Raw genomic sequence first — 27,582 nt, 5'->3', positions numbered from 1 at the left:
TAATTTTACATTCGTAATCTCCTCGGGAGGTATAAGTAGGGGAAAGCAATATATTCGATACCTCATTCAGAAACGCACCCCTCGAAACCTGGACAGCAAGTTACACCGCGATGCAGAGCGCCTCTCTAGCAGAGTCTGCCACTTGAGTTTGCTGAACATCTCCGTAACGCTATCACGCATACCAGATAACCCTGTGAGGAAACGCGCCGCTCTTCTTTGGATCTTCTCTAACTCCTCCGTCAACCCGACCTGGTACGGATCCCACACTGATGAGCAATAGTCAAGTATAGGTCGAATGAGTGTTTTGTAAGCCACCTCCTTTGTTGATGGACTACATTTTCTGAGGACTCTCCCAATGAATCTCAACCTGGCGCCCGCCTTACCAACAATTAATTTTATATGATCATTCCACTTCAAATCGTTCCGCACGCATACTCCCAGATATTTTACAGAAGTAACTGCTACCAGTGTTTGTTCCGCTATCATATAATCATACAAAAAAGGATCCTTTATTCTATGTATTCGCAATACATTACATTTGTCTATGTTAAGGGTCAGTTGCCACTCCCTGCATCAAGTGCCTATCCGCTGCAGATCTTCCTGCATTTCGCTGCAATTTTCTCACGCTGCAACTTCTCTGTATACTACAGCATCATCCGCGAAAAGCCGCATGGAACTTCCGACACTGTGTACTAGGTCATTTATATATATTGTAATAAGTTGAGAGATGTTGACCTCTTCTGTAGTGTAAAGATTAGGTTTTCAAGGAATCAGAATCACGTATTACAGACTATGTTGCTTTGATTTGTCTTGAAATTGTAGGTTGCAGGTTTGTAGATTGCAGTTCGTAGGACAAAATATATCTCCTGAGTTGTAAATCATAATTTATATGTTGACTGACACTATCCTGCTTGTTAAATTCCTTTCTCGCGATTTCATTTTACCGAAGACGTCCTTGTGTTTAATCAGCTTGAAAGTGAACGCTGGCTGGCCGCCATATTCTTCTCTTATGTAAACTACTAATCACATGAGTTAAAGCCATTTTGGTACTGCCAGGTAAATAGATATACACCTACAGAGCCGCGAGCGAGAAATAGTAGCTATGAATAGAAATTGTCTGCATGCTAATTGAAGACCTCAGCTGTAAACAGAGGTAAGGGACACCCTTTGGGAAAAAGAGTTATGGCATGATGTGCGATGAGCTTTACTCGTATTAGCTGATAGTTCTGCAATAAACATAGAAACAGCCACTCTATCTCTAATTTCAGATTCTCACTTCTGGTTGCTTTGCCAGGATGTGTGCGTGTTAACAGTGCTAAGTGCCAAAAATGTAGCTGGCAGCAGCAATAACGTGTGCAGTATTCGTTCCAGGAAAATGGACATCAGGGACGATTTGTGCAAGTCCGAAGATGATGTGGATAACTACGACTTTGATAAAGATTCTGAATATGTTCCTGAACTTAAAAGCGCTTCGAAAGTTGCCGATAATCATATAAATGTTACTAATTATTTAAACAAGTAAACAATATAAAGTAGTACTCCTTACCATGGTTTATGCGCATTTACGGGACAGTATGATGGCTACAATGTAAAGTGCCATGCTTACCATTGTTTATGTGCTGTAGTAAGATGAGAATAAAATTAAAATGGCTATGCAAATTTTAGTGTCATACACTGAAACAATTCGGGTCTTTTAAATTTATATTTGTGAGTGGTTTCTTGTTTCGTTAACAAGCCCAGCGAGTAAGCAGTTGTAGGTCATTACTAAGCCATGTAAAGCGTATTAATGTTGCAAGTAAATGATGTTAAGTAACCATGAGATGTCGACATGAGCGCAATTTAACTAAATTGATCAATTAATTACCCATCACCACACATAGCCACATTCACGTTTATCGCCGCATGGAGTAGCCGCCTGGCCTTGGGCGCCTTGCCCAGTTCGCGCGGCTCCCCTGTCGGAGGTTCTGGTCCTCCGCCAGGCATGTGTGTGTTGTCCTTAGTGTAAGTTACTCTCAGTTAGATTAAGTAAGCCTAGGGATCGATGACCTCAGTAGTTTGGTCCCATAGGAACTTACCACCACCATCCCCATATCCAGACAACTTCATAGTTTTTCTCAGCCGGCACGTGGGCCCCTGCCCCTCCCCATCCCTCTTGCTCTCCCTCCCCCACCTATCGTATTAGCAGCAATATAGAATTTTGGCGGGAATTTCAGAAATGGTGGGAATTTCTTTGTGCCAGGGCTGTACTGACGTCTCGCCCCCCCCCCCCCCCCCCCCAGTCTGAAAATGGCCGGAATTTAAAAATGGAGGTGATCTTTCTGGGACTCGAACTCTGGTCCTTACATGCCACCTAATTGATTAAGTGTGCAACAGTATCGGAAGAAATGATGATGGACCCTGCTAGTTGGTAAAATGAGTGCACACTCACAATAATTTAATAAATATCGTGATCTACTCAGAAAAAATGAGTTTATCATAATAAACAACATTAAATGGGATTCTGCATATATCTACGAAATGATATGCGGATTAAATATTACAGTGAGATTTATTATACATCACAACATAAATGTACATGATTATCGACACAAACAGTGGGTTAAAGGACAGGGTAACTGAAATATTATGAGAATAAGAGCTGGCTCGAGAACAAGGAGCTCCTACCCTCTGTGATGCAATAGACTGGCGATAATGACCGGAGGTCATAATGAATCAAATATTATTTCCCGACTATATAGCAATATCGCAATTAGTAGTGAGAGCTCAAATGGGATCACATGGAGAAACAAGCAAGGTGGACTTGTAGCAAAGCGAGCGCGCCTGCTGCTGAGGGGTTCAGTATGAAATTGATAAGGTCCTACAATGCCGTAGCCGCAAAATACTGTACCAGTACTGAAATCTGCAGCACGTCGTCGGTAGGCAGCGTCCTGATGATGTAGGCGCCGACTTCTGCTGTGCAGCAACTATATGTCAACCCCAGGCCTCGAAGGCTGTCCGAGAACTCTCAGTTCTTCCGAAAACGAGCGACCAAGTAGCAAGACCATCCAACTCTGAGAAAGAACAGATCCCGAATCCCTTCTGTCCACGCAATGCAAGAGCGAAGCCAAGATTGCTCTACTCGCTACTCTCCTCGAAAACTGCGAATCAGCATTCAGTTCTGATTCCAAAATTCCTCCACACTGTCTCAGAACATCATTCGCGCCAATAGCGACCGTTCCCTCCAATTTCGAGCAGGGTTTTATGGCGTCAACTAGCCTCAGTTTAAGTTGACCAATCATGCCTCTGCTATTCAGCTGAGGGCGCTGAACGTGCCGTTTGACCGGCTACTAAAACAACCTGCCTAGACTACTGGCCATCTGGTGCCAGACAGTCGCACTCAGCGTAGCACAGTCCACAAATTTTCTCCGAATCAAGAGGACAATGCAGTCAGTCGGTGCCAGTAATCTTCGTTCCGGACGCGCCGGAACTGTAAACACAGAAACTGCAGCGACTCTCAGACGTCTCGTAGGTCGTTTCGCCCTGCATACAATAGGCGAAACTCGACCGACGTCAGTCGTTCCGCCAGACGTTTAAGCCTATTGTATGAGCACCACAGAATTCAGGTAACTGCAGCCTCCAACCGGAAACGCAGTGTGCCGCGTCCTCCGATACTCGCCTCGCACAGGTCACCCAAGGAAGCAAAACAACGTGTTTAGGAATCAAGTGAATAGTATTTTTTTGAGCTCTCAGTACAAATACTCTCATTACAATAACTTTATTCGGTCGGTTACTACCGTGCAATGACATAGAACATTGCTAAAATTTATGAAAATGAGAGGAGACATGCAAAAGAAGGCATGGAACCTCTCAACTAAATATCGGTGACATAACTTGCATCGAAGATGTTATGTTCTTTAGCAGGATGAATTTAAATGTCCACCGCGACTGCACCTGGGCTCTTCAGTAGTTGTGTACTCACCTGATGATGGCCGGACGTCTCTGGGCCGCAGTATCGTGGCAGAATGTCGACGGGATCCGGCTGCATACCCGGAAATTATTAGAAGAATTTAAATGTGCTTGCCAGGGGCAGACGGTTGCAGTTCGAATGCATAACTTGCTAACTGTTCATCTATAAATTAATTTGCCAGGGTTGCACACTCTGTAGATATGGGGAAAGGGAAATTCTCACGTTACAGGATGCTAAGTGCAGTCGACACTTTGTCAACTAACGAATATTTATTACTAGTATCACAAGTACCCAAAAGATATAGTTTGTAGATGTCCTGACTTGGTTGTTTGGATGAATCAGAATTGGAAGGTCTAAACAATAGTAGCGAATCTCATCTGGTAAGTAATAAGAGCATATACTATTGGGAAAAAATATTAGAGCAGCAGCAGAAATCAACTCTGTACACTTGTCAGCTCTATGTAGCAGATCCCAGTACAATATAGTGGAAGTCAAACGAACGCGTAGAACTGTGCGAGACTTAGAATTTCCATCAAGTGTGTCGCTACATGAGTCTGTATGAGTCTGCATATAATCTCTCTGCTGTGTGTAGCAGTATGTGGATTTGTTTCCAGACTACAAGTTTCCAATCTGCAGCACTCGTTGCGTCTTATCTAGGTATGAGGCAAGTGTTACTATATATTTAACGATCTTATTAGCCAAAATGCATACATGTAGATTATGGGGAAGAGGGGAATTCTTAGGATTTTTCGGTGGGCTTGTGCATAGGACATGTAAATATCCCCTATAAAAGCAAACAGTGCATGGGTATGCCATCAATATGACCACATACATCCGCAAAACTATCGAAATGTATGGAAAATGACATGAAATCGAGGAAAACCTGGTAAAATTACGACAAATTAATGGGAAATACGTAAAATTGGGGTAAATAGGACGAAATATATAAAATCACGAAAAAACAAGCAAAATTACGTAAACTGATTGAGAATACATTAAATTAGGGAAATAGTACCATTAAAACGCGTGGAATTGCGTTGGGTTTTGGGTACTCAGACACTCAAGACCAAGAGGATCTTAAAAATTATGCTCTGGGTGCATTCAGTTTTAACTCTTCCCCTCTCCCTGTAAACTACATGGCTTTTTCTACCACATACTTCAAAAGAGGTGACGTAAGCATTACACGGAGCTCTATGTTAAAGCGAGTGAAATATATGTACCTTAATGTATAAGTGTGTTCTCACACATGCATTCGAAAATAGATATTACCGAGTTACAGATGCCCCCCCCCCCTCCCCACCCACATGCAATGGTATTCCTTAAGCATAAAGCAGGAGAATCAACATGTTTATCAGACTTAGGCCGTTTTCTAGAGTGTTCTGTAGGAGAGCGGACCAGTGCCACATACATCATCTTTAATAGCGAGAGGAGTGTGTACTCAAGAGACATGGTGTTAGGACGAAATTGCTATATTATCCTACACATGGCCAAAACTACCTAACACAGAGCAGGACTTCTTTCTGCAGGAGGAATGCTACCAGAGCCGTGATGATGCTACTGTAAACAGCAAAAGCTCTGTTACCTCTCCTTTGGCTATGGATCATGGTGCTTACGTCCTCATATGAAGTTACTGCTTCTCTCTCTACATCTTCATGCAGCAGGACGTGGAAGGTACCTCGATGTATCGGCTATCGAAAATATTCATGCTGGTTTTTCCTCGCTCTGTTTCCTAGTGAGACATGGACACATCTATCAAAACCCATACTAATACTAATAACAAGCATGACTGCTACGGAAGTGTGATTGTGGGTATGTATGTTTCCGTCTTTAAAAGGCTATAAAAAATCTATTAATTTCCTAGGAGGCGGAACAGCGGTCTCCTGATTTAGTTCTAGTCCGTTTATAAGCAGTTCGAGCGGCGGATACACTCTGATGCCTTCCTAGGACACCAGAATACTGTAGAAGGAAGTAGTTTTATCATTTTAAAGTTCATCGCCATAGTGATTGGGGTAGGAATCTTGCAGGGTGGTTGTATATCTGATGTTCGACAAATATACACTGCAATACAAGTGAAATTGACCGAGAAAAAACATCTGTTGCATTAATAACTGAACGCATCTCATATAAAGAGAATTTGGATTTTTAAATGCTCTCTCTATTATTAACTGTGCTACATTCTGAATTTAAGTAACACAAGCGAGGAGACTGCCTCATTGCACAGCTAGATGCTACAAGTGTAAAGCTAACACATGTTTAAAATAATCTCTTGGATTCAAAAATAAGTACTCTCACATGCTGCTTAAAATTTCTTTTCGTTGAGCTGAATTTATGAAATGTTCTCTTAGGCATCAGAAATATCATTAAAGTATCACAGCTTATTGCTCACTCCCTTTGAAGGTACTCTATGCTTCTTCACGTAGACACAGGCCTTTAATTTTTGGCTTCACCTGTCATGTTCCGAGACTCCATCTTTCTGGTAATTTCATGTTTTTCATGCTGTGTCGTCTTTCATTAATTGATTTCATTTAATATTTCTCATGTCAAATCCGCTAACTTTCTTATTCACTGTTAGTATAAGTCACTCCATTTAATGTTTTTCATATCAGTGTTGCCGATTATAATTTTGGGGTATTTTAACTGAATTTCACTTTCTTGTGTATTCTGATTACCATTGAAGACATTCTTTCATACAATCGCGACATGTATGCTTACAGTCATATTTGACGTATAATCCAATGAGAAATAACGTCTTTATCTACATCTTGTGGGGGCAATTATTGAGATTGAATACACTGTATTTGCGAAGTTTAGTGAGTCAAATTTGATTTTCATGTTTGGTATGAATAGAAAATGCAAGATATCCTTGATCATTTATTGATGCGATACTGACAATCAAAGAGATGTAGTGCAAGGAGTCAGCAGAATTTGGTGCCTTTAGACACTGTGATTAAACTTTTTCTTTCGTTTTGTGGGAGATCATCTTTTATTTATAAAATACAGAGGAACACATTGTACAATGAATAGGACATTACTGTTTGAAGATGATGCAGCGAATTTATGTTTTTCAGGTTGAACTTACTTACACTGGTGCTAGAATTATGTTGTGGTGTAAGGAACATCAATTTTTGCACTTAAAGGTAAGAATTATTTCTGATGTGTTTATGTTAATTTTGTTACATGAATTTAGCTGTTTGGGAAATTTATTTTTTCAGCTGGTTGTTAGAGCATCATAGTGGTATTCTGTTTATTGACAAAAAATTGGGTACTGCTGTTTACTATATTAAGTTTAAGAAACCAGCTATTAGAAAAGGGAGACACATTTGGAATCCAATGGCCTTCATGTAGAAATTATTAGTCCTATGAAGCAAACTGGAGAGTAACTGTTTGGATAATTAAATTTTTGCCTCTTGAAGGATGGACTTAGAAAATCATCGCCAAGTTCTTGCAGAAGAAAAAAAATGTTATTTTTATTTTAGCAGAATAGAGAGCCGACGACTGCAGAAAGTTGACGACATGGTAATGAAATAATGTATTTTTATGTCAAAATACATTTGTTTTCGACTGAGGACCTTTTTAAAACAATGTACTTTACCGACTTTGAACCAAGATTCCATAACTGATGTGCGACTTCTGAATGTCTGGAAAGTACCCATCCACGACTGTCCTGCCCTCTTCTTTGTACTAAAAACTTATTTCATCTACGAATTAATTAGATTTGGACTACGTGGAAGTCAGAGGTGGCCAAATCTGGTGAACAATGCATGTATGATCATTTGTAGTTCAAAATCTTCTGCATTCTATCTTTGTGGCTGGTATCATATCACAACAAATAAAAAAAATTGTATTCCAGTACCGACTACTTATGATTTATTTCTTGTTACACTTGCCCTACAATGCATGAGTAATTCCCTCAGTTGTTGCTTTACCCTTTGCAAGTAAATCAGTGTCAGCAAACACTGATCGTAATTTTTCCAGGAGAAGAATGGATTACAGCCTTCTGGGTCTGGACCACCAGGCTCCAGCCACCATTCTTACTACTATTTCTTTTCTGAAATTGTGGGCGCACGTTGACTCTGACAGTTTGCCGCAAATAGAACTCTCCAAAGATTATTCAAAAGATCTGTTATTGCACTTTTTTTGATCAGCGTTCTACAAATTCGTCTGCTTTCATCTAAGCTTTCTCAAAGCTACTTACTTATTCATGTCTAAGGTAACTCACTATTTCTCCCGATACGCCTACAACGTCAGTAATTTCACACACTTTTACAGAAATATACATGTATCTGTATCTAATAATACACATCGCTCTCATAGGCTGTCTATATGTCCGCTGAATTGCCTCATTTTCTTCTTTAGGATAGTGCACTCTGCTGTACTGTAAGTTCTGAAGACCTACGTCGATCATGACCAAATATGTACAATACTATATAGTTCTTTGTGAGCACCGCTGGGCGGACGTGACGTCACGTCTGCGCAGCGTGAGGAAGTTGTCAGTTCTGCATCCTCGCAGCCTCACCAGGCCCGTATTGTGTGCCGTCAGTGCAGTGCCAGCCTGCCTCTGCGCTACTGATCGCGTAAACAATTGAACCACACTGTCAAAATAGATCACCTCTGATCTTTTTCAGTACGTCATGTTACACCGCTCTTAAGTGTTGAAATACAAGATACAGAATTCTCAGAAACTAGTGAACAAACGTGCCTTGGTAACAAATCATCCAAAATAAAGTAGTTTATTAGAACACAGTGTCCCAGTTTACGCATTTGAAGGAAATTCGTACAATAAAATTGGAAAGTTGTATGGAGAGAACTATTTTGCAGATAATATTGACACTTGCTTCACATTTATGCGCAACCTGAAACAATATAACAACAAAATTTCGTGGATATAAGACCAAACACTGCCGACCTACGAAATTTTCGCCTTTCCCTCATAGAGCGGAAACTTTATACGAGAAAGTAAATTGTTGAGGAATGAAGACCTTCAAGACCAGCGTATTACTGTTCCCATTAACTGACAGGTTCCGACGACCTTACTTGATTCTTTTAATGTCTAGAACTTTGAGAGACCTTAAAGTGCTTTGTACTCTAGTAGTTCCAATATGTTTTATAGAGGACCTGGAAAATTGTTGCTCGAGTTTCTGTACTTAGGTATTACATAGCTCTATTCATGAGTAGAAACAGGTCTCAATGAGGGCAGGAAAGAAGATAGAGAAAGGAATGAGGAGTCCGTCGTTATTGATGATTCCAATCAAATGCAGGAATTTCCTAATGTTCCTGAGCACAGAGATAACATATAAAACTTTTTAATGCGAGCACATTTACAACATTCGGTATGGTTTTCACATGTTTGATTTTCATCTCTATCTTGTATTCAACTCCGTAACTTGTGTGTCATTAGATGAAAAATTTACATCCATAGTCGAGACGACATTTATTGATCCAAAAAGCATAAAAAAGGAGCTTTCACTCGTTTGAACCATATTCGCAATAGAGTTCATGACAGATACGACTTTCAAAGTCACGCGGATTACATCAACGACCATAGCTAGAAAATAGTTTACAGAAACTTAAAGACAATCCTCTCCTCCTTTCGAAACCAGTTTGTGGGAATATTCATACTGGACACTAGTCCTACAGACTGTATCTTGTATTCCAACGTGCTATTTACAATAATATCATTTGCATAAGATGAAAGATCATAGTACCTGAAGCCTTCGGATTTCTCATTCCGATTTTATGTATACCATCGAACCGGCTATCGCTGTAGTAAACGAACCGTCAGTGGCGTTCTTGTGAAGTCGCTGCATCAGTCTCTTATCACATACCCACGACGTCTGCTACGTCGTTCCACAACTTGGCTATACAGGGTATATCACAATAGTGAAAATTGACGTGGGTGAAAGTATACGACAGTATCGAAAGGAGTCGTTTCCGAGGTAATTTAGAATTTATTTAAAAGTCAAAAGGAGAACTTAAATTTTTTTTATTATTCAGGGTCAACTGCCAATTTTCGCATATGTATTGTACAAATATATATATATTTTTTAATCGTATGGCTAGGGCCCCCCATCGGGCAGACCGTTCGCCGGGTGCTGGTCTTTCAATTTGACGCAACTTCGGCGACCTGCAGTCGATGAGGGTGGTAGCATGATGATGAGGACAGCACAACACCCAATCCCAGGACGGGGAAAATTCCCCGACCCAGCCGGGAATCGAACCCGGGCCCAGAGGACTGACAATCGGCCAAGGTGACCATTCAGCTACCGGTGGCGGACGTTATCATGTAAACGACAGTATAACTGCAAACAATGTAGACGGGTTGCTCAGACTGCCTTTTAGATCATTTATATAAGTTGAGAATAGCAAGGGCTCTATAAGACTACTTTGGCGACCCTCAGACATTATTTCGGATTCACTTGCTGAATTCCAGTTAGTTAATGCGAATTTTCCCCTTTCTGACAGGCAATCATTAATCCAGTCGCGCAGCTCTGGCGCAGTGTGATTATAAGTCGCTTGTGAGGATGATATCAAAAGCCTTCTGAAAAATCTGGAAATATTCAATCAACTTGAGATCCCCTTTCGATAGCACTCATTGTGCGAAAAAAGAGCCAGCTGTATTTCATTAGAACGATATTTTTTTAATATATGCGGGCTGTGTGCAAAGAGACAGTTTGCTTAGTGATATTTCATTTTGTTGGAACGTAGAATGTGTTCCCAATTGCCGTAACAAATCGATGTCAATTCTGTGGTAGTTGGGTTGGGTTGTTTGGGGGATGAGACCAGAGAGCAAGGTCATCGGTCTCATCGGATTAGGGAAGGACGGGGAAGGAAGTCGGCCGTGCCCTTTCAAAGGAACCATCCCGGCATTTGCCTGGAGCGATTTAGGGAAATCACGGAAAACCTAAATCAGGATGGCCGGACGCGGGATTGAACCGTCGTCCTCCCGAATGCGAGTGCAGTGTGCTAGCCACTGCACCACCTCGCTCCGTGATTTCAATTCTGTGATCACTTCTATTTACTTTCATTTGTCATGTGCCCGGTGTCGAGCGAGCGGTTGTATACTCTGAAAGGAACCTAATTAGTACACAGTCTACAGCAGAAACCTTTCCTTTATTGCGTGATTTAAGTTACTTCGCTACACGGCTCTTTCTGATTCGAATTCTACAATTTTTTACATCTGCAAGCAACACCTACCGATCTTGTCATACCGTAGCAACTGACAAGTGGCGTGGTTTGAAGTTAACGCCCGCATCTCGTGGTCGTGCGGTAGCGTTCTCGCTTCCCACGCCCGGGTTCCCGGGTTCGATTCCGGGCGGGGTCAGGGATTTTCTCTGTCTCGTGATGGCTGGGTGTTGTGTGCTGTCCTTAGGTTAGTTAGGTTTAAGTAGTTCTAAGTTCTAGGGGACTGATGACCATAGATGTTAAGTCCCATAGTGCTCAGAGCCATTTGAACCATTTTTTTTTGAAGTTAACGAATTTCAATCTTTCAGTAATCAGTATGCAACGGCCTTGTCGCAGTGGATACACCGGTTCCCGTGAGATCACCGAAGTTAAGCGCTGTCGGGCGTGGGTGGCACTTGGATGGGTGACCATCGAGGACGCCAGGCGCTGTTGGCATTTTTCGGGGTGCACTCAGCCTCGTGATGCCAATTGAGGAGCTACTCGACCGAATAGTAGCGGCACCGGTCAAAGAAAACCATCACAACGACTGGGAGAACGGTGTGCTGATCACATGCCCCTCCTATCCGCATCATCCAATGAGGATGACACGGCGGTCGGATGGTCCCGACGGGCCACTTGTGGCCTGAAGACGGAGGGCTTTTTTTTTTTTTTTTTTTTTTAGTAATCAGTATATGCTTTGTTTTCGCACACGATTCGCATTTTTCCGAGGTCGACTTCACACGACGTCTCACTGATGCTGCTCGACGCGCCCTGTCAATACCTGCCTTTCACAATACGCATACGACGGAGGAAAGCCGCAGTCTCGTTAGCAGACGCACGACTGGCACCTCAGCGCAGCGGGACAACAAGGAGTGACCCCTGGTTGCAGCCGGGTCAGCCGCCTCGTGTCCTGAAGTCCCAGGGACAGCCAGCGCTCACTCCCTGCTTGGCGGAGGTCGCCTGCTGTTGGCCTGTCAGCGGTGACGTCAGCGCTACCGCTCTCGCCTCGTCCCACCGTGCAGAAGCTAAGAGGCACACAGTGCATACATGTTTAACTCAGACACGGGACTGGCCGCTGTGGCCGAGCGTTTCTAGGGGCTTCAGTCCGGAACCGCGCAACTGCTACGGTCGCAGGTTCGAATCCTGCCTGGGGCATGGAGGTGTGTGACGTCCTTAGGTTAGTTAGGTTTAAGTAGTTCTAAGGCTAGGGGACTGATGACCTCAGATGTTAAGCCCCATAGTGCTTAGAGATATTTGAACCATCATACACTGCGGCTGGCCACGGTGTGTCAAATATCACGCATGCGGGGTGCGCGGGCCGCGGAGCTCGTCCTGCGTCGCCATTGCTCGCTCCTTCTCGGAAGTACCCGGAACAGTGTGACATTTCACTGAGTATTGCGGCGTGACATTTTTCGGTCACCACAGCTCTCTTCCGTTCGGCAGAATCGTGGTGTCAGCGCTGTTTGCTCTTCGCTGTCTCTCCGTCGTATGAAAGACGTTCGCAGGTCCAATGGCTGTTTGCACAAAACCGTGTCGGACCCGCTTTTGCCCGGCGTAGTTCAACAACTCGACATGGCAAGTACTCAACAGGTCGTTGGAGGTCCCCTGCAGAAATACTGAGCCATGTTGCCTCGATAGACACACATAATTCCGAAATTATTACCTCTCAATTATACCCCATAAATGTTCGATGGGATTTATGTCAGGCGATCTGGGTGGTCAAATCACTATCTCGGACTGTGCAGAATGTTCTCCAAACCAATGGCGAACAATTGTGGCCTGATGACATGGCGTATCGTTGTTTGGGAACATGAAGTCCATGAATTGCTGCAAATGGTCTCCAAGTAGCCGAAAATAATTTGTAGTCAACGACCGGTTCAGTTGGATTATAAGACCCAGTACATTCCATGTAAACACCGCCCATACCATTATGCAGCAACCATCAGCTGGCACAGTGCCTTGTTGACAACTTGGATCCATGCTTCGTAGGATCCGCACATCACTCGAACCCTAACATCATTTTTTACCATCTGTAGCTGGAACTCTCCTGACCAGGCCACGGTATTCCAGTTGTGTAGGTTCCAACCGATATGGTCACGAGCCCAGAAAAGGCGCTGCAGGCGATGTCGTGTTGTCACAAAAAAGCACTCTCGTCAGTCGTCTGCCGCGATAGCACTTTATCGCCAGATTTCACCCCACCGCTCTAACGGATAGGTTCGTCATACATTCCACATTGATTTCTGCAGTAATTTCACACAGAGTTACTTGTCTGTTAGCAGTGACAACTATACGCAAACGCCACTGATCTCGCTCGTAAAGTGAAGGCCGTCGACCACTGCTTTGGCCATGATGAGAGGTAATGACTGACATTTGGTATTCTCGGCACACCCTTGACTCTGTGGATCTCGAAATGTGGAATTCCCTAACGATTTCCGAGACAGACTGTCCCATGCATCTAGCTCCAGCTACCATTCCGCGTTCAAAGTCTGTTAATCCCCGTCGGAAACCTTTTCGCATGAATCACTCGGGTACAAATGACAGCTCCACTGATACATTGGCCTTTTATACCTCGTCTGTGCTATACTACCTCCACCTGCATATGTGCATATCGCTATCCCGTGACTTTTGTCATCTCAGTGTATAAACAGTGCACAAGTACACAGACAACATTTTTTTAAAAGTATTTTAGCTGTTTTTTTACTTCGCGAAACGACAGATATGACAGAAAATTTTCAAAACAATTCCGAATAATGCAGAATGCAAATTACCAATTGATTCGATTGAGAAACGTTACTGACAAACGTGAATTTCTGATTGTCCTCGTAAAACGCTTCATCACTGGCACAGTGAGAGGAAGCTGACTCACAAGAGGTGGCATCTTGCCCAGAAAGCTGCAGGTAACGGAGTGTGCGACACGGGTGGGCGTCCTTGTTGCCATCCAGCTGCAGCCGGCGGCCGACCTTTAAAGAGCCGGAGGGACGCCTCAGGCGGCAATCCCAGCCTCGAGCCTGTGCGATTACTGTCCAGATGGCCAGAGCCGTGCGCCTGCTCTCGGTGCTGGCTGTGCTGGCGGCCTCAGCAAGCGGGATGCCGTGTCCCGCCTCGTGCCCACATCAGCAGCAGGCGGCGGCTACTTCCCCGTGGCGGCTGATGCTGCTGCCCCCACGTGGGATCATCGTCCTCGTGCCGTGGTACATACACATGTGCCTCTCGCAGCAGCTCGCTGATGGAGCGCCTGCGTTGGCCGCACCAGTCCTGCAAGCATCGGTGAGTGCATATACTAACTGGCTGTGTTAAGTTTTTGTTTAAAGAAGAGAAATGGGCATTTCTATAAAGGGCAGTCACATGAGTTGGACAGACAAATATCGGTACAAGCTTAGAAATTCCGAAGAAATCTTGGGTAACAGAAGATATAATTTAATTTATCGACGAAATACACTACTGGCCATTAAAATTGCTGCACCACGAAGATGGCGTGCTACAGACGCAAAATTTAACCGACAGGAAGAAAATGCTGTGATATGCAAATGATAAGCTTTTCAGAGCATTTACACAAGGTTGGCGCCGGTGGCGACACCTACAACGTGCTGACATGAGGAAAGTTTACAACCGATTTCGCATACACAAACGTTGTGGTGATGCCTCGTGTAAGGAGGAGAAATGCGTACCGTCACGTTTCCGACTTTGATAAAGGTCGGATTGTAGCCTATCGCGAAATTTCTGCTCGCGTTGTTCGAGATCCAATGACTATTAGCAGAATATGTAATCGGTGGGTTCAGGAGGGTAATACGGAACACCGTGCTGGATCCCAACGGCCTCGAATCACTAGCAGTCCAGATGACAGGCATCTTATCCGCATGGCTGTAACGGACCGTGCAGCCACGTCTGGGGACGTTTGCAAGACAACAACCATCTGCACGAACAGTTCGACGACGTTTGCAGCAGCATCGACTATCAGCTCGCAGACCATGGCTGCGGTTACCCTTGACGCTGCATCACAGACAGGAGCGCCTGCGATGGTGTACTCAACGACGAACCTGAGTGCGCGAATGGCAAAACGTCATTTTTTTCGGATGAATCCAGGCTCTGTTTGCAGCATCATGATGGTCGCATCCGTTTTTGGCGACATCGCGGTGAACGCACATTGGAAGCGAGTATGGCGTGATGATATGAGGTGCCATTGGTTACACGTCTCGGTCACCTCTTGTTCGCATTGACGGACCTTGAACAGTGGACGCTACATTTCAGATGTGTTACGACCTGTGCCTCTACCCTTCATTCGATCACAGCGAAACCCTACATTTCAGCAGGATAATGCACGACCGCATGTTGCAGGTCCTGTACGGGCCTTTCTGGATACAGAAAATGTTCGACTGCTGCCCTGGCAGCACATTCTTCAGATCTCTCACCAATTGAAAAAGCCTGGTCAATGGTGGTCAAGCAACTGGCTCGTCACAATACCCCAGTCAGTAATCTTGATGAACTGTGGTATCGTGTTGAAGCTGCATGGGCAGCTGTACCTGTACACGCCATCCAAGCTCTGTTCGACTCAATGCCCAGGTGTATAAAGACCGTTATTACGGCCAGAGGTGGTTGTTCTGAGTACTGATTTCTCAGGATCTATGCACCCAAATTGTGTGAAAATGTAATCACATGTGAGTTTTAGTATAATACATTTGTCCAATGAATACCCGTTTATCATTTGCACTTCTTCTTGATGTAGCAATTTGAATGGCCAGTAGTGTATGAAAGGAAGATGCACAGAAAAAAGACAGAAATATAGCAATATAAGTTACTTATGACTGAAATAAGTAGGAAGTGCAGAGAAGACTAGGTGAAATGGCTACAGGGTAAATGCGAAGAATTCGAAAAAGAAATGGTCCTCAGAAGGACAGACTGAGCATGCACAAAGGTGACAGAAGTTATGGGATACCTGCTAATACCCCGTGGGACCTCCTTTTGCCCTGCGTAGTGCAGCAACTGGATGTGGCGTGCACTCATTAATTCGTTGGAAGTCCTCTGCATAACACTGTGCCACTGTCTCTATTGCCGATGATAATTGCGAAAGTATTGCCGGTGCAAGATTTTCTTCGCGAACGGACCTCTCGATTATGTTCCATAAATGTTGGGTGAGGATCATGTCGTTTGAACTGTCCAGAATGTTCTTCAAACCAATCGCTAACAATTACGACTGAGGATATGACGCATTGTCATCCATAAAAATTTCGTCGTTGTTTGGGAACATCAAGTCCATGAATGGCTGACAATAGTCATTGTCAGTCACTGATCGATTCAGTTGGTCCAGAGAACCCAGACCATTGTATGTAAACACAACCCACACCATTATGAAGCCACCATCAGCTGGTACAGTGCCTTATTGAGAACTTTGGTACATGGCTTCCTAGGGTCTGCGCCACACTCGATACCTACCATCAGCTCTTGCCAACTGAAATCAGGACTCATCTGACCAGGCAACGGTTTCCCAGTCATCTAGGGTCCAACCGATATGGCCACGAGCCTAGGGACGCTGCATGCGATGTCGTGCTGTCAGAAAATGCACTCTCGTCGGTCGTCTGCTGCGATAGCTCATTAACGCCGAATTTCGCCCCACTGTCCTAACGGATACGTTCTCGTACGTCCCACATCGATTTCAACTGTTATTTCACTCAATATTGCTTGTCTGTTATCACTGACAACTGTATGCAAACGCTGCTGCTCTAGGTCGTTGAGTGAAGGCCGTTGGCCACTGAGTTGTCTGTGGTGAGAGGTAATGCCTGAAATTTGGTATTCTTGGCACACTCTTGACCAGGGCCGGCCTTAGGCATGTGCAAACGGTGCAACCGCACGGGACCCGGTCCTTCTAAAAGCCCGCGCAAAACTTTAGAAGGTAATTTGAAAACTGTCGCCCGTGATTTTGCTATTACAGATAAACTGAAGAAATAAAATAAGGTGTTTCTGAAACTACTTTTAATATAATGTATTTCAATTATGGACCCATTGTGCCCCGACTGTCACCGCATCTCAGGAAATTATGCCTGCTTCGGAGTCCAGCGGACTAGGGGCTATCATACTGATGCGATGCAGCTATATCTCTTGCCAACACATGACTGTTGCTCAAGAGTAAATTGAAAGGTACGCGATTCATTGTTTCTCAGCGTTCTCCGCGCCATGTGGCTAAGAAGCAAGCTTTACATTCTTCCGTCAGCAGGTGTTTCCTACAGAATGATTTGTTCATTGTCGTCCGTCTAAACGTACGGTACTTTTCCAGTTCATGCCGTTTTACGTGTTGTGTGTGCACTCTGTGTGAAGATAGAGTGTTTTTTGCCTGTCTTGTGAAGTTCAAAACGGCAACAGGGAAATGTTTCATGAAAGGGACCGTTTAGAAAATACAATTCAGATGCTCAAAAGCTCAAGAGAAAGCTACTACATGAATTGTTTTTGAACTCACAACAAGGCGCTTTCAAAAACTTTCTTCGACAACAACTTCAGACAGTGTGCTTAAAGGACGGTGGCATTAACAGTAGCGTCTCGTCATGTGGTGCTTTAGATACAAGTGAACTTGAAACATTGGAATGCGGATCTCCTGCAAACGCACATTCAGTTGGGCCTAGTAGTAGCAATTGTGAAGTAATTACAAATTCAGACCCAGGCACTTGGTCAAATACGTTAACATTCTCCATGATAAATGAAATTCTACAGAAAGGCCCTACTGAAGTTGAAAATTTTGAGTATTCCTTAAATAAGGACATAAAAAATTTTTGGACTCATTTTTACCCAAGAACGTTACCAAATGAAGAAGAAAAGGAATCGTAAATGGCTTGTGTGTTCGACATCTACCGAGAGATTTTTTTTGTTTTTGTTGTAAACTTTTTGGATCTCCTTCAAACAAGCTGTCAAGTGACGGACGCTGTAATTGGTTTCATTTAAGAAATCGGGCTCAAGAGCGTGACAGGTCATTTAAACACATAAACTGTCCAAAACACGGATAGAATGTGAGTTACGTTTGAAACAAAAAAGTAGTATTGATAAAATTGAACTTGAACAACTGAAAAAAGAGAAGGAACATTGATGTGAGGTTCTAAAAAGAATTATACCCACCATCAGGCACCTACCTCAGCATTATTTGGCCTTAACGGAAACTAGAGGCAGCTCTATCAAGAAAATAATGGTAATTTTTTGGTTTGATCGAAATGATAGCAGAATATGACCCTGTTTTGCAGGAACATTTAAGAGGGTAAAAACTCAAGAAACTCATGATCATTATCTTGAGAAAAACGTTTAAAATGAACTGTTAAATTTGCTTGCCAACAAAGTAAAAAATGGCATTGTTAATTTTGTGAAAGAAAGTAAATATTTTTCTGTCATACTTGACTGTACTGATACAAGCCACAATGAACAAATGTCATTGATTGTTAGGTTTGTAAATCTATCAGAAGGCCCAGTGACTATAGAAGAACACTTTCTAGACGTTCTGGACGGTATTTCAACAACTGAAGAAAGTTTGACTGAAGCCCTTTTGTCGAAACTAGATCAACTAGGACTCTTTATTCATGACTGCAGAGGCCAAAGTTACGATAATGGCGCAAATATGGAAAGTTACCCGAAGTGGCGCTCAAGCAAGAAACCTAAAGCGCAATCCAAGAGTATTTTATTGCTATGTGCCAGCCACAGTCTTAGTCTTGTGTTATCAGGTGCGACAAAATCTACAGTAATAGCATTCACATTTTTTGGTGTAATTCAAAGAATATACATTGTTGTGAGTGCATCCACTCAGATGTAGGAAACCTTATTGAACAGGGTACCAACTACAAGAATGAAGAAGCTTTCAAATACTCGATGACAAAGTAGGGTGAGGAGTGTCAAAGTTATAAGGTACCGGAAAAGAGAAGTCAGAGGTGCCCTTCTTGATGTTCTAACAACCCTACCACAACAAAGGTAAAAAATTAATTATGATTGTAGTGTTGCTCACGCTACTAAATATTGCATTTTCTGGCAACAACAACGTTATATTATGTGGCAGGTGTCATTAGAGCACAGTTAATAAAGTCATTTCATGAAATAATGGATAAACTAGGCACTCATCTTTTCGTGTTTAACACGCTGGTCTCGTTGTGAACTCATGGCTCAATCGTCGAAAATCTAGGTAGTGATGATTCCAAGCTCGTATGCAAAGAGGCCTAGGTGTTATTCTGCGGTATTCAAAAGTTTTATAGATGTGTTTCATAAACCATTCTTGAAGATTAAACTTTTTCAAGTTAGCACAATGGTAATATAAAAAAAAATAATCAGCGCTCCGAATTTAAGTTACACTTCTTTTTTATTACTTTTGTTGCAATATCACGTAAATCACAAAACAGCACTTCACTATATAAAACATACTTGAAAATATCTTCCTCACTGTTAAAGTTCACATTTTATAAACTGACTACAATTTGCGTCTTTTCAACATGACGTCCAAGACTTGACTCTCTAACCGCTTACGCGCCCAGAAATCAGAGTTACAAGTACGTCAAAGATCATAACGACAAAAGAAAGAATTCACATAAGAATAATATCATTGCAATATAAATTATCGCTGTATCAAAGTACCTCTACATTAATGAAATCAAATCTGAATGTTGTCTCAGAAATATGTTAACTACTTTACAGAAACACAGTTGAATATTGCTGGTATCGAGGGGTTGAGGTGAGGTGCCGTAATGATTACGTAATTCAAGTACCATTACAATGTGAGCAACAGCAATGTTGAATCTAAAACAAAGAGCGATCTCTCTCGCTTGTTGTGAACGAACTACAGGATGGAACGCGGTAAATTGCGTTTTTAGAATTCACATTGTGGCAGCACTGTTGGTCGAATAGAGGGGAGTGTGGGCGTGGTTCATAGAGACGGACTGGAGGTTTGTATTCAATTGTTGTTCAGTTGCGATAATGCAGTGGACACGTAAGGAGCGCTCATTTTGTGTTGAAGTGTGTTTCTCGAATTCCCACTCAATCATTGCAGTGCAGCTGGCTTTTCTTTTGCGATATGCAGTACCCCCACACTGACGTGTTCGTGGACGGCAATCAATTTTAAATTGAGTAAATGCATTCAGAACAACATGGGATGTGTTATCTGTACAAATAGGACCTGAGAGAAGCGTTACAACACCACAAAATGCTGAACGACTTAGAGCAGCAGTATTGCAGTCTCCGAAAGCCTCAGCTGAGAAACACGCACTTGCTCTTGGTATTTCAAGACGTTCTCTCCAATGAATTCTTCATAATGAACCGAATTTTGACCCGTGTAAAATGTGCACCTTCCAGTAATTCCAGCACTCGGACCGTGTCACTGTGTGGTGCGCCGTATCAAAAGTAGGCATCATTGGCCCTTGCTTTTACCAGGAGAATAGTCGTGCTGTGAATTGGGATCGTTACTTAACTATGGTGCAAGAGGTTTTCCAACCGGCTTTCGAGACGATGCAATTACAGGGTGCCTGGTTTCAACAAGATGGTGCCACTGCAGGCATTATTGAACAGGATACCAACTACAAGAGTGAAGAAGCTGTCAAATACTCGATGAGAAAGTAGGGTGAGGAGTGTCGAAGCTATGAGGTACCGGAAAGAGAAGTCAGAGGTGCCCTTATTGATGTTCTAACAACCCTATCACAACAAAGGTAAAAAATTAATTATGATTGTAGTGTTGCTCACGCTACTAAATATTGCATTTTCGGGCAACAAAAACGTTATATTACGTGGCAGGTGTCATTAGAGCACAGTTAATAAAGTCATTTCATGAAATAATGGATAAACTAGGCACTCATCTTTTCGTGTTTCCCACGCTGGTCTCGTTGTGAACTCATGGCTCAATCGTCGAAAATCTAGGTAGTGATGATTCCAAGCTCGGATGCAAAGAGGCCTAGGTTGCTGACTAGGCATTACCATGAATTTTTTGTGGCAAACGTTTCCTGGAAGGATTATCTCTTGTATGGGAGATCTCAACTGGCTCGCACGATCACCGGGCTTAGCACCATGCGATTTTTTTCTTTGGGGGCTACCTGAAGTCGGAAGTGTATTGCAACCGTCCCAAGACCCTGGAAGACATGCAGGACAATATTAACGCTGAAATTGCAAGAATACCAGAAGATATGCTCGAAAGATAGCATGAGAATTTCATAAAACGACTGTGGCAGTGTGTGAAGATATAAATTTGCCAGATATGCTGTTTAAACCATGTAATTAGAAACTTCCATTACTGTCCAATATGAGAAAAGTAAAAATGTAAGTTTCTAAGTGTTCATTGATTTGTTATTTCATTCCCAAATCAGCAATTTACCGCGTTTCACCCTGTAGAAAGCTTGGAGCTTATTATAGGCGTTGTCATATGGTATGACCTTCTCTTTGCTATTAACGCAGCAATTAAGGCACTTCAAGCAGAAAACAAGAACGTGAAAGTAGCAACTAAATCCCTCGAAAGTCTAGTGAAATGTATTGAGAATTTTCGTGAAGAAGGTTTTATTAATGCACAGGTAACAGCGAAAGAGATAGCTGAAGGTTTACAGTCTCAACCAAAATTTGGAAAAAAGAAAATTGGCAAGAAGGCGAAGCAACTTGATTATCAAGGTGACTACGTGGTTTGCAGAGCTCAACCTTCAGAGAAGAGATAGAAAACCTGTTGCTCCTGCCCTGGTGTTGATACAGTGTTAAAAAGTTTGAAAGAAAGGTTTGGCCAACAGGAAAAGTATTCCGAAATGTTCCGCTTTTTGTTTTCTGCAGAAAGTTTAAAACACATGCAGGATGAAAAACAAAAATACTGTGTCAAAAGGTTGAGAAAGAGCTAAGTGTAAACATAAATGGTGAATGTTCGGAAGACATTGTTGCATCAGATCTTTTGACAGAAAATAAAGTGTTCAGAGAAATGCTGCCAGAGGATGTGAAAACCCCTATGTTAATACTGAAATACTTGAATGACATTGGAAACCCACTTCCTAACATTTTAATTGCTTACAGAATTTTTCTAACCGTGCCAATGACTGTCGCCTCCACTGAAAGGAGATTTTCACGTTTAATGCTTATCAAGAATTATTTCAGAAGTTGCACCTCGCAAGAAGGCCTGTCTTCTCTTGCTATGCGGGCAATGAAACACGGCATGGTTTTAAAATTGGATTTTGAAGACATAATTGATGAACTTGCTCGTTAAAGAGTTCGATCCTTACTTCCGCTCCATGCCCAATTTTTGTATCGCTCTCTTTTTCGGTTTTAGGAATCCAAACGGAGAACATGTGTGACGATACTGTCTCTGATGCGCCGCTTCATTTTGCGCGCGAAACGGCCTCGTCAACTAACTTCAATGCTGATAAACTCGGAAATAGCGCAACATGCCGAATTTTTTTCTTAGCTATTATTTCTCACCACAACCTGCCTGCAACACCCTTACAACCTTTTCAGGCTTTTTCTGACCACCTTCGATGACATTAAAAGAAAAAGGTGTCAGCATCAGGAGGGAAAGAGTAATTCCATTGTCAAACGCAGAGGAATCAGCCGATGGGTGGAAATAATACAGCGGAGGTCTCTTCGAGGAAGAGGAAATGTCTGAAGACATGACACAAGAAGAAGTGGGAATCGACATGGAAGATATTGTGGAGCGAGTATTAGAGTTTAACTGAACTTTGGAAAACTTGGTATTAAATAAGGCGGAAGGCGGAGATAACGTTAAAAAGTGATTTCTATAATCAATGGGGGAAGCAGGAATCAAACCACTACTGCAGTTGGTTTATAGAGTCAATGAGGCGCAAGATGTACCATCAGAATTTCAAAAAAATATCAATCACACGCTCCGAAAGGTAGCAAGAGTTGATAAGTGCCAAAACTACCATACAATTAGCTTGACAGCTCATGCATTAAAGTTACTGACAAGAATGATATGCAGAAGAATAGAAAAGAAAATTGACAATCTCTTAGGAGACTGTTTGTTTTAGGAAAGGTTAAGGCGTATGACAGACAGTTACGACGTTGCACTGCATAATGGGGGCACTATTTAAGAAACGATCAAGACATGTTCATACGACTTGTCGACCTAGAAAAAACGTTCGATGTAAAACGGTGTGAGGCCATCGAAATTCTCAGAAAAATAGGTATAAGTTGTACAGAGTAATAAATGATATGTATCAGAACGTATTAGAATTGAGATTAAAATACGTTTAGAATATAATTACAGACATTGGGCTCATGCGCTACTTTGAGATAAACGGGTTAGCGCAGTAGAGGAAGCCGTGGCTGGCCGCATCGAATCTGTCAGAGGACTAACTGAACGGAGACAGTCAATCTATGGTTCGTGTGATTTTTGTGGAATTCAGTCCACCTTTCATGTGATTTTTGTAGTTTCGTCAAGTTCGGCTTAATGTCTTTCCTATATCCATGAGTTCTCATAATTTTTACCATGTTAGACGGAAGATCACGCTGGGAACCGAACTCAAAGGGTTTTATTTTTATTGCATTTAATATTCAGCACATCACGTACGTTTAAACCCCTTTCTTAGACATCGTTAATTACTGGATGGTATGACTGTGGGAGTTATTGCAAACACTTGCACACGGCTTCAGCCTTGTGGCAGAGTCCTGGGAACGGTAACTGAGTCTAATTTCGAAGCTGCCTCGGGACGCCAGTCCGGCAGCACCATGTCTGACGCGCTTTCTTAAACGTGACTCTTTGCAACTGGTTCGTTCAGATTCACACACAAGACACGACATATTTCAATTTTTGGACATTGAAACGATGGAAGATTTTGAGCGAGGGAAACAAGCGTTTTCTCTCCTGTCTTTTGAATGGAGGAGATTCTTGGCACGGCTGAAAACTTCATTTTACAGTCTGGTCAGTTCGCCCCCTCAGAGGTGAGAAAGGTTGGATTTTGTACATAGTCAGTAGTAGCCAGGCGCTGCTCTGCGGTCAGGTGAGTATGAAGTGTCACTTAGTGTACTCTTTCGAAGGAACCATCCCGGCATTTGCCTTAAGCGATTTAGTGAAATCACGTTAAGTCTAAATCTGGATTTCCGGACCCAGATTTGAACCGTCGTCCTCTCGACTGTGAATCCATTTTGTTAAGCACTGCGCTATCTTGCTCGATGAGATAGTTCAGTTTCTTTAGAGTTAGGATTCCCTGTGATTTTGAAAGTCAGTCGTTAGGAGCAGTACGGAATTCGTCTAAGTAGATTTAGATGGGGTCGATTTTGAGCTATATCTGGTCACGATGCAAGCCACGCATCGCTGCGAGTCGTAAGCCAGCTTTGACGACTCAGTCATTACCGGACAATGGTGAATTTCACTTTAGGTTATGCTGTGAGTGAACATTTCAGCGTCCATGTTACGTTCCTCAGTAAATCCAATCTTCAATAAATAACGACTACGACCATCAGTTTCCCTTTACTAAAACCCACCAATAGGAGTTTATACGTGTTAAGTTGTGGAGTGTTCTCCTGTTTGTGATTAAAACTCGATTTTGAATCAACATAGTTCATTAAGCTTTTTCCCAATGTGCCTGCAAGTACAACATTGCCCCTGATGTGGTCATTAACCTCGTGTACCATGTAAGAGAAAGATACCAGTAAGAATTTGGTAAAGGTAAATCCCTGGTAGGTCGATCCGAAGTCTATTGGTTAAATTTCCATTGCGCGGTTTCTTGATGATAGGATATAGGGCTAAATCAATCAATGTCTATGTGACTTCAGACGTCTTTTCATTTAGAACAATTGAAAGAATAGTAAGCACTGTTTTCTTCGGTAGGAAGCTCAAGGATACAAAAAACCCATGTCATGTGACAAAAGAGTGTCCCTCCGTAGTGGCAATTAACAATATTTAGACGTTTTTCATAGCTGATAACAGTGGGCGCCTTTTATGTTGACTGAAAAAAAAATCGAGATGGTTTAGCTTGCGAAGTAAATACGCAAATAAATAATTAAAATATATCATATCAAGATAAAAGTGACCCTGTGGCAATAATATACAAAGGAAACCACAGAAAGCATATTTTGTTTAAAATCAGACAATGTAGGATGACTCAAAATGCGTATAGCAATCCAAACGCCTATAACTGTGTAGTGCATAACGATAAATCAATGATAATTACAGAAAACGTAAAAGAAGACTTAAAATTTCCATCGCTGTGCAGGAACAGTAAATTGGAAGCGTGGCTCATGGAAAGTTAAGTGTTGTGTATGAAGTCAGCACAACAGTGTACAGTTTATTTTTCTTCATTGCACTCAGTGTTTCAACATTCACGTGGATAGCTTGATTCGGTTTCCACGGATTACATCTTTCAGCAAGATGGAGCACCCCCATATTGGGGTGTGGACCTTCGCACATTTCCGAATTAACCTCTTCCCAACTGTTGGATCGATTGTGTGGACATGGCGACGCTGTGTACTGCTCTTTCCAACCCGGATTTTCGGACCTGACACCAACGGATTTCTTTTTATGGAGTTATGCTAGTCCTGCGAACGGCCCGCAACTCGTGGTCGTGCGGTAGCGTTCTCGCTTCCCGCGCCCGGGTTCCCGGGTTCGATTCCCGGCGGGGTCAGGGATTTTCTTTGCCTCGTTATGACTGGGTGTTGTGTGATGGCCTTAGGTTAGTTAGGTTTAAGTAGTTCTAAGTTCTATGGGACTGATGACCATAGATGTTAAGTCCCATAGTGCTCAGAGCCATTTGAACCATTTTCCAGCGAACGGCTGAAAACAATGGGAAACTACAGCCGTAATTCTTCCCGAAGGCATGCAGCTGTAGTGTGTGGTTAAATGACGATGGCGTCATCTTGGGTAAAACATTTCGGAGGTAAAATAGTCCCCCATCTGGATCTCCGCTCGGGGGCTACTCAGGAGGATGTCGTCATGACGAGAAACAATACTGGCATTCTACGGATCGTGGTGGAATGTTAGATCTATTAATCGGACAGGTAGGTTAGAAAATTTGAGAAGGGAAATGGATCGGTTGAAGCTAGATATAGAGGCGAATTAGTGACATTCGGTAGCAGGAGGAATAGGACTTCTTGTCAGGTGAATACAGGGCTATAAATGTAAAATCAAATAGGGTTAATGAAGCAGTAGGTTTAATAATAAAGAAGAAGATAGGAATGAGGGTAAGCTCCTACGAATAGCATAGTGAACGCATTATTGCAGCCAAGATAGATACGAAGTCCACACGCACAGTTTTAGTACCAGTTTATATGCTAGCTAGCTCCACAGATGATGAAGAGACTGAAGAAATGTACGACGAAATAAAAGAATTTACTCAGATAGTTAAGAGAGAAAAAAATTTAATAGTATTGAGGATTGAAATTATATAGTAGGAAAAGGAAGAGAAGGAAACACATTAGGTGAATGTGGACTGGGCGAAAGGAATGAAAGAGGAAGCCACCTGATAAAGTTTTCCATAGGGCATAATTTAATCATTGCTAACACTTGGTTCAGAATCATGAAATAAGGCTGTCTGCGTGGAGGAGAGTTTTAGGGAAACTGTAAAATATAATCAGAGGCAGATGTGGACTCTGACCACAATTTACTGGCTATGAATTGTAGATTAAAACTGAAGAAGTTGCATAAAGATAGGAAATTAAGGAGATGGAACTCGGATAAAACGAAGGAACCAGACATTGATAATGTTTCAGAGGGAGCATTAGGCATCGGTTGAGTAGACCAAGGGAAAGGACTGCAGTAGAAGACGATGGGTAGCTTTAAGTTATGAAATAGTGGAGGCAGCAGAGGATCAAATAGGTAAAAAGACAAGGCCTAGTAGAAATCCTTGGATAGCGCAAGAGATATTGAATTTAACTGATGAAAGGAGAAAATATAATAATGCAGCGAACGAAGCAGGCCGAAGGGAATACAAACGTTTAAAAAATCAGATTGATGGGAAGTGCAAAATGGGTAAGCAAGCATGGCTAGAGTGCAAGTGTAAGGATTTAGAAGCATATTTCATTAGGCGAAAAATAGATGCTGCCTAGAGGAAAATTAAAGAGCCCTTTGGGGAAAGAGAAGCAGCTGTATGAATATCAAGAGACCAGATGGAAAACCAGTCCTAACCAAGGAATGGAAAGCAAGAAGGTGGAAGGAGTATATAGAGGATCTATACAATGGAGATGTATTTGAGGGCAATATCATGGAAATGAAAGAGGACGTATATGAAGATGAAATGGGAGATACGATGCTGCGTGAAGAGTTTGACAGAGCAATGAAAGACCTAAGTCGGAATAAGGCCCCGGGAATAGACAACATTCCATTAGACCTACTGATAGCCTTGGGAGAGCCAGTCATGACAAAACTCTTCAATTTGGTGAGAAAGACATATGAGAGAGGTGAAATAGCTCCATACGTAAAGAAGAATATAATAATTCCGATTCTGAAGAAAGCAGGCGCTGCCAGTTGTGAAAACAGCCGAAATATCATCAGGTTACCTTCCAGTCAGAAGGCTGTTGCACTCAGCGACTGTTATATTGACTTGTATTCAATG

General features: G+C 42.5%; 1 protein-coding gene and 1 pseudogene across 1 annotated transcript in view; both read left to right on the top strand.

Annotated features, from left to right (window-relative positions):
• The first annotated feature begins 11,445 nt into the window (after nucleotides 1-11,445).
• On the top strand, nucleotides 11,446-11,563 carry LOC124555024 (annotated as a pseudogene).
• Nucleotides 11,564-14,079: 2,516 nt separating this feature from the next.
• LOC124622571 overlaps nucleotides 14,080-27,582 on the top strand; it is a 35,223-nt gene continuing 21,720 nt past the window's right edge. Inside the window, exon 1 of the mRNA XM_047148322.1 lies at nucleotides 14,080-14,374. Coding sequence (XP_047004278.1) covers nucleotides 14,135-14,374 — 240 coding nt within the window. The 5' untranslated portion in view covers nucleotides 14,080-14,134. The remainder of the gene's footprint in view (nucleotides 14,375-27,582) is intronic.

This window comes from Schistocerca americana, chromosome 1 (genome assembly GCF_021461395.2).
Source record: "Schistocerca americana isolate TAMUIC-IGC-003095 chromosome 1, iqSchAmer2.1, whole genome shotgun sequence".
Lineage (NCBI taxonomy): Eukaryota > Metazoa > Arthropoda > Insecta > Orthoptera > Acrididae > Schistocerca > Schistocerca americana.
Note: the sequence above shows the minus strand (reverse complement) of the source record. Positions and strands in the feature narration are given on the sequence as shown.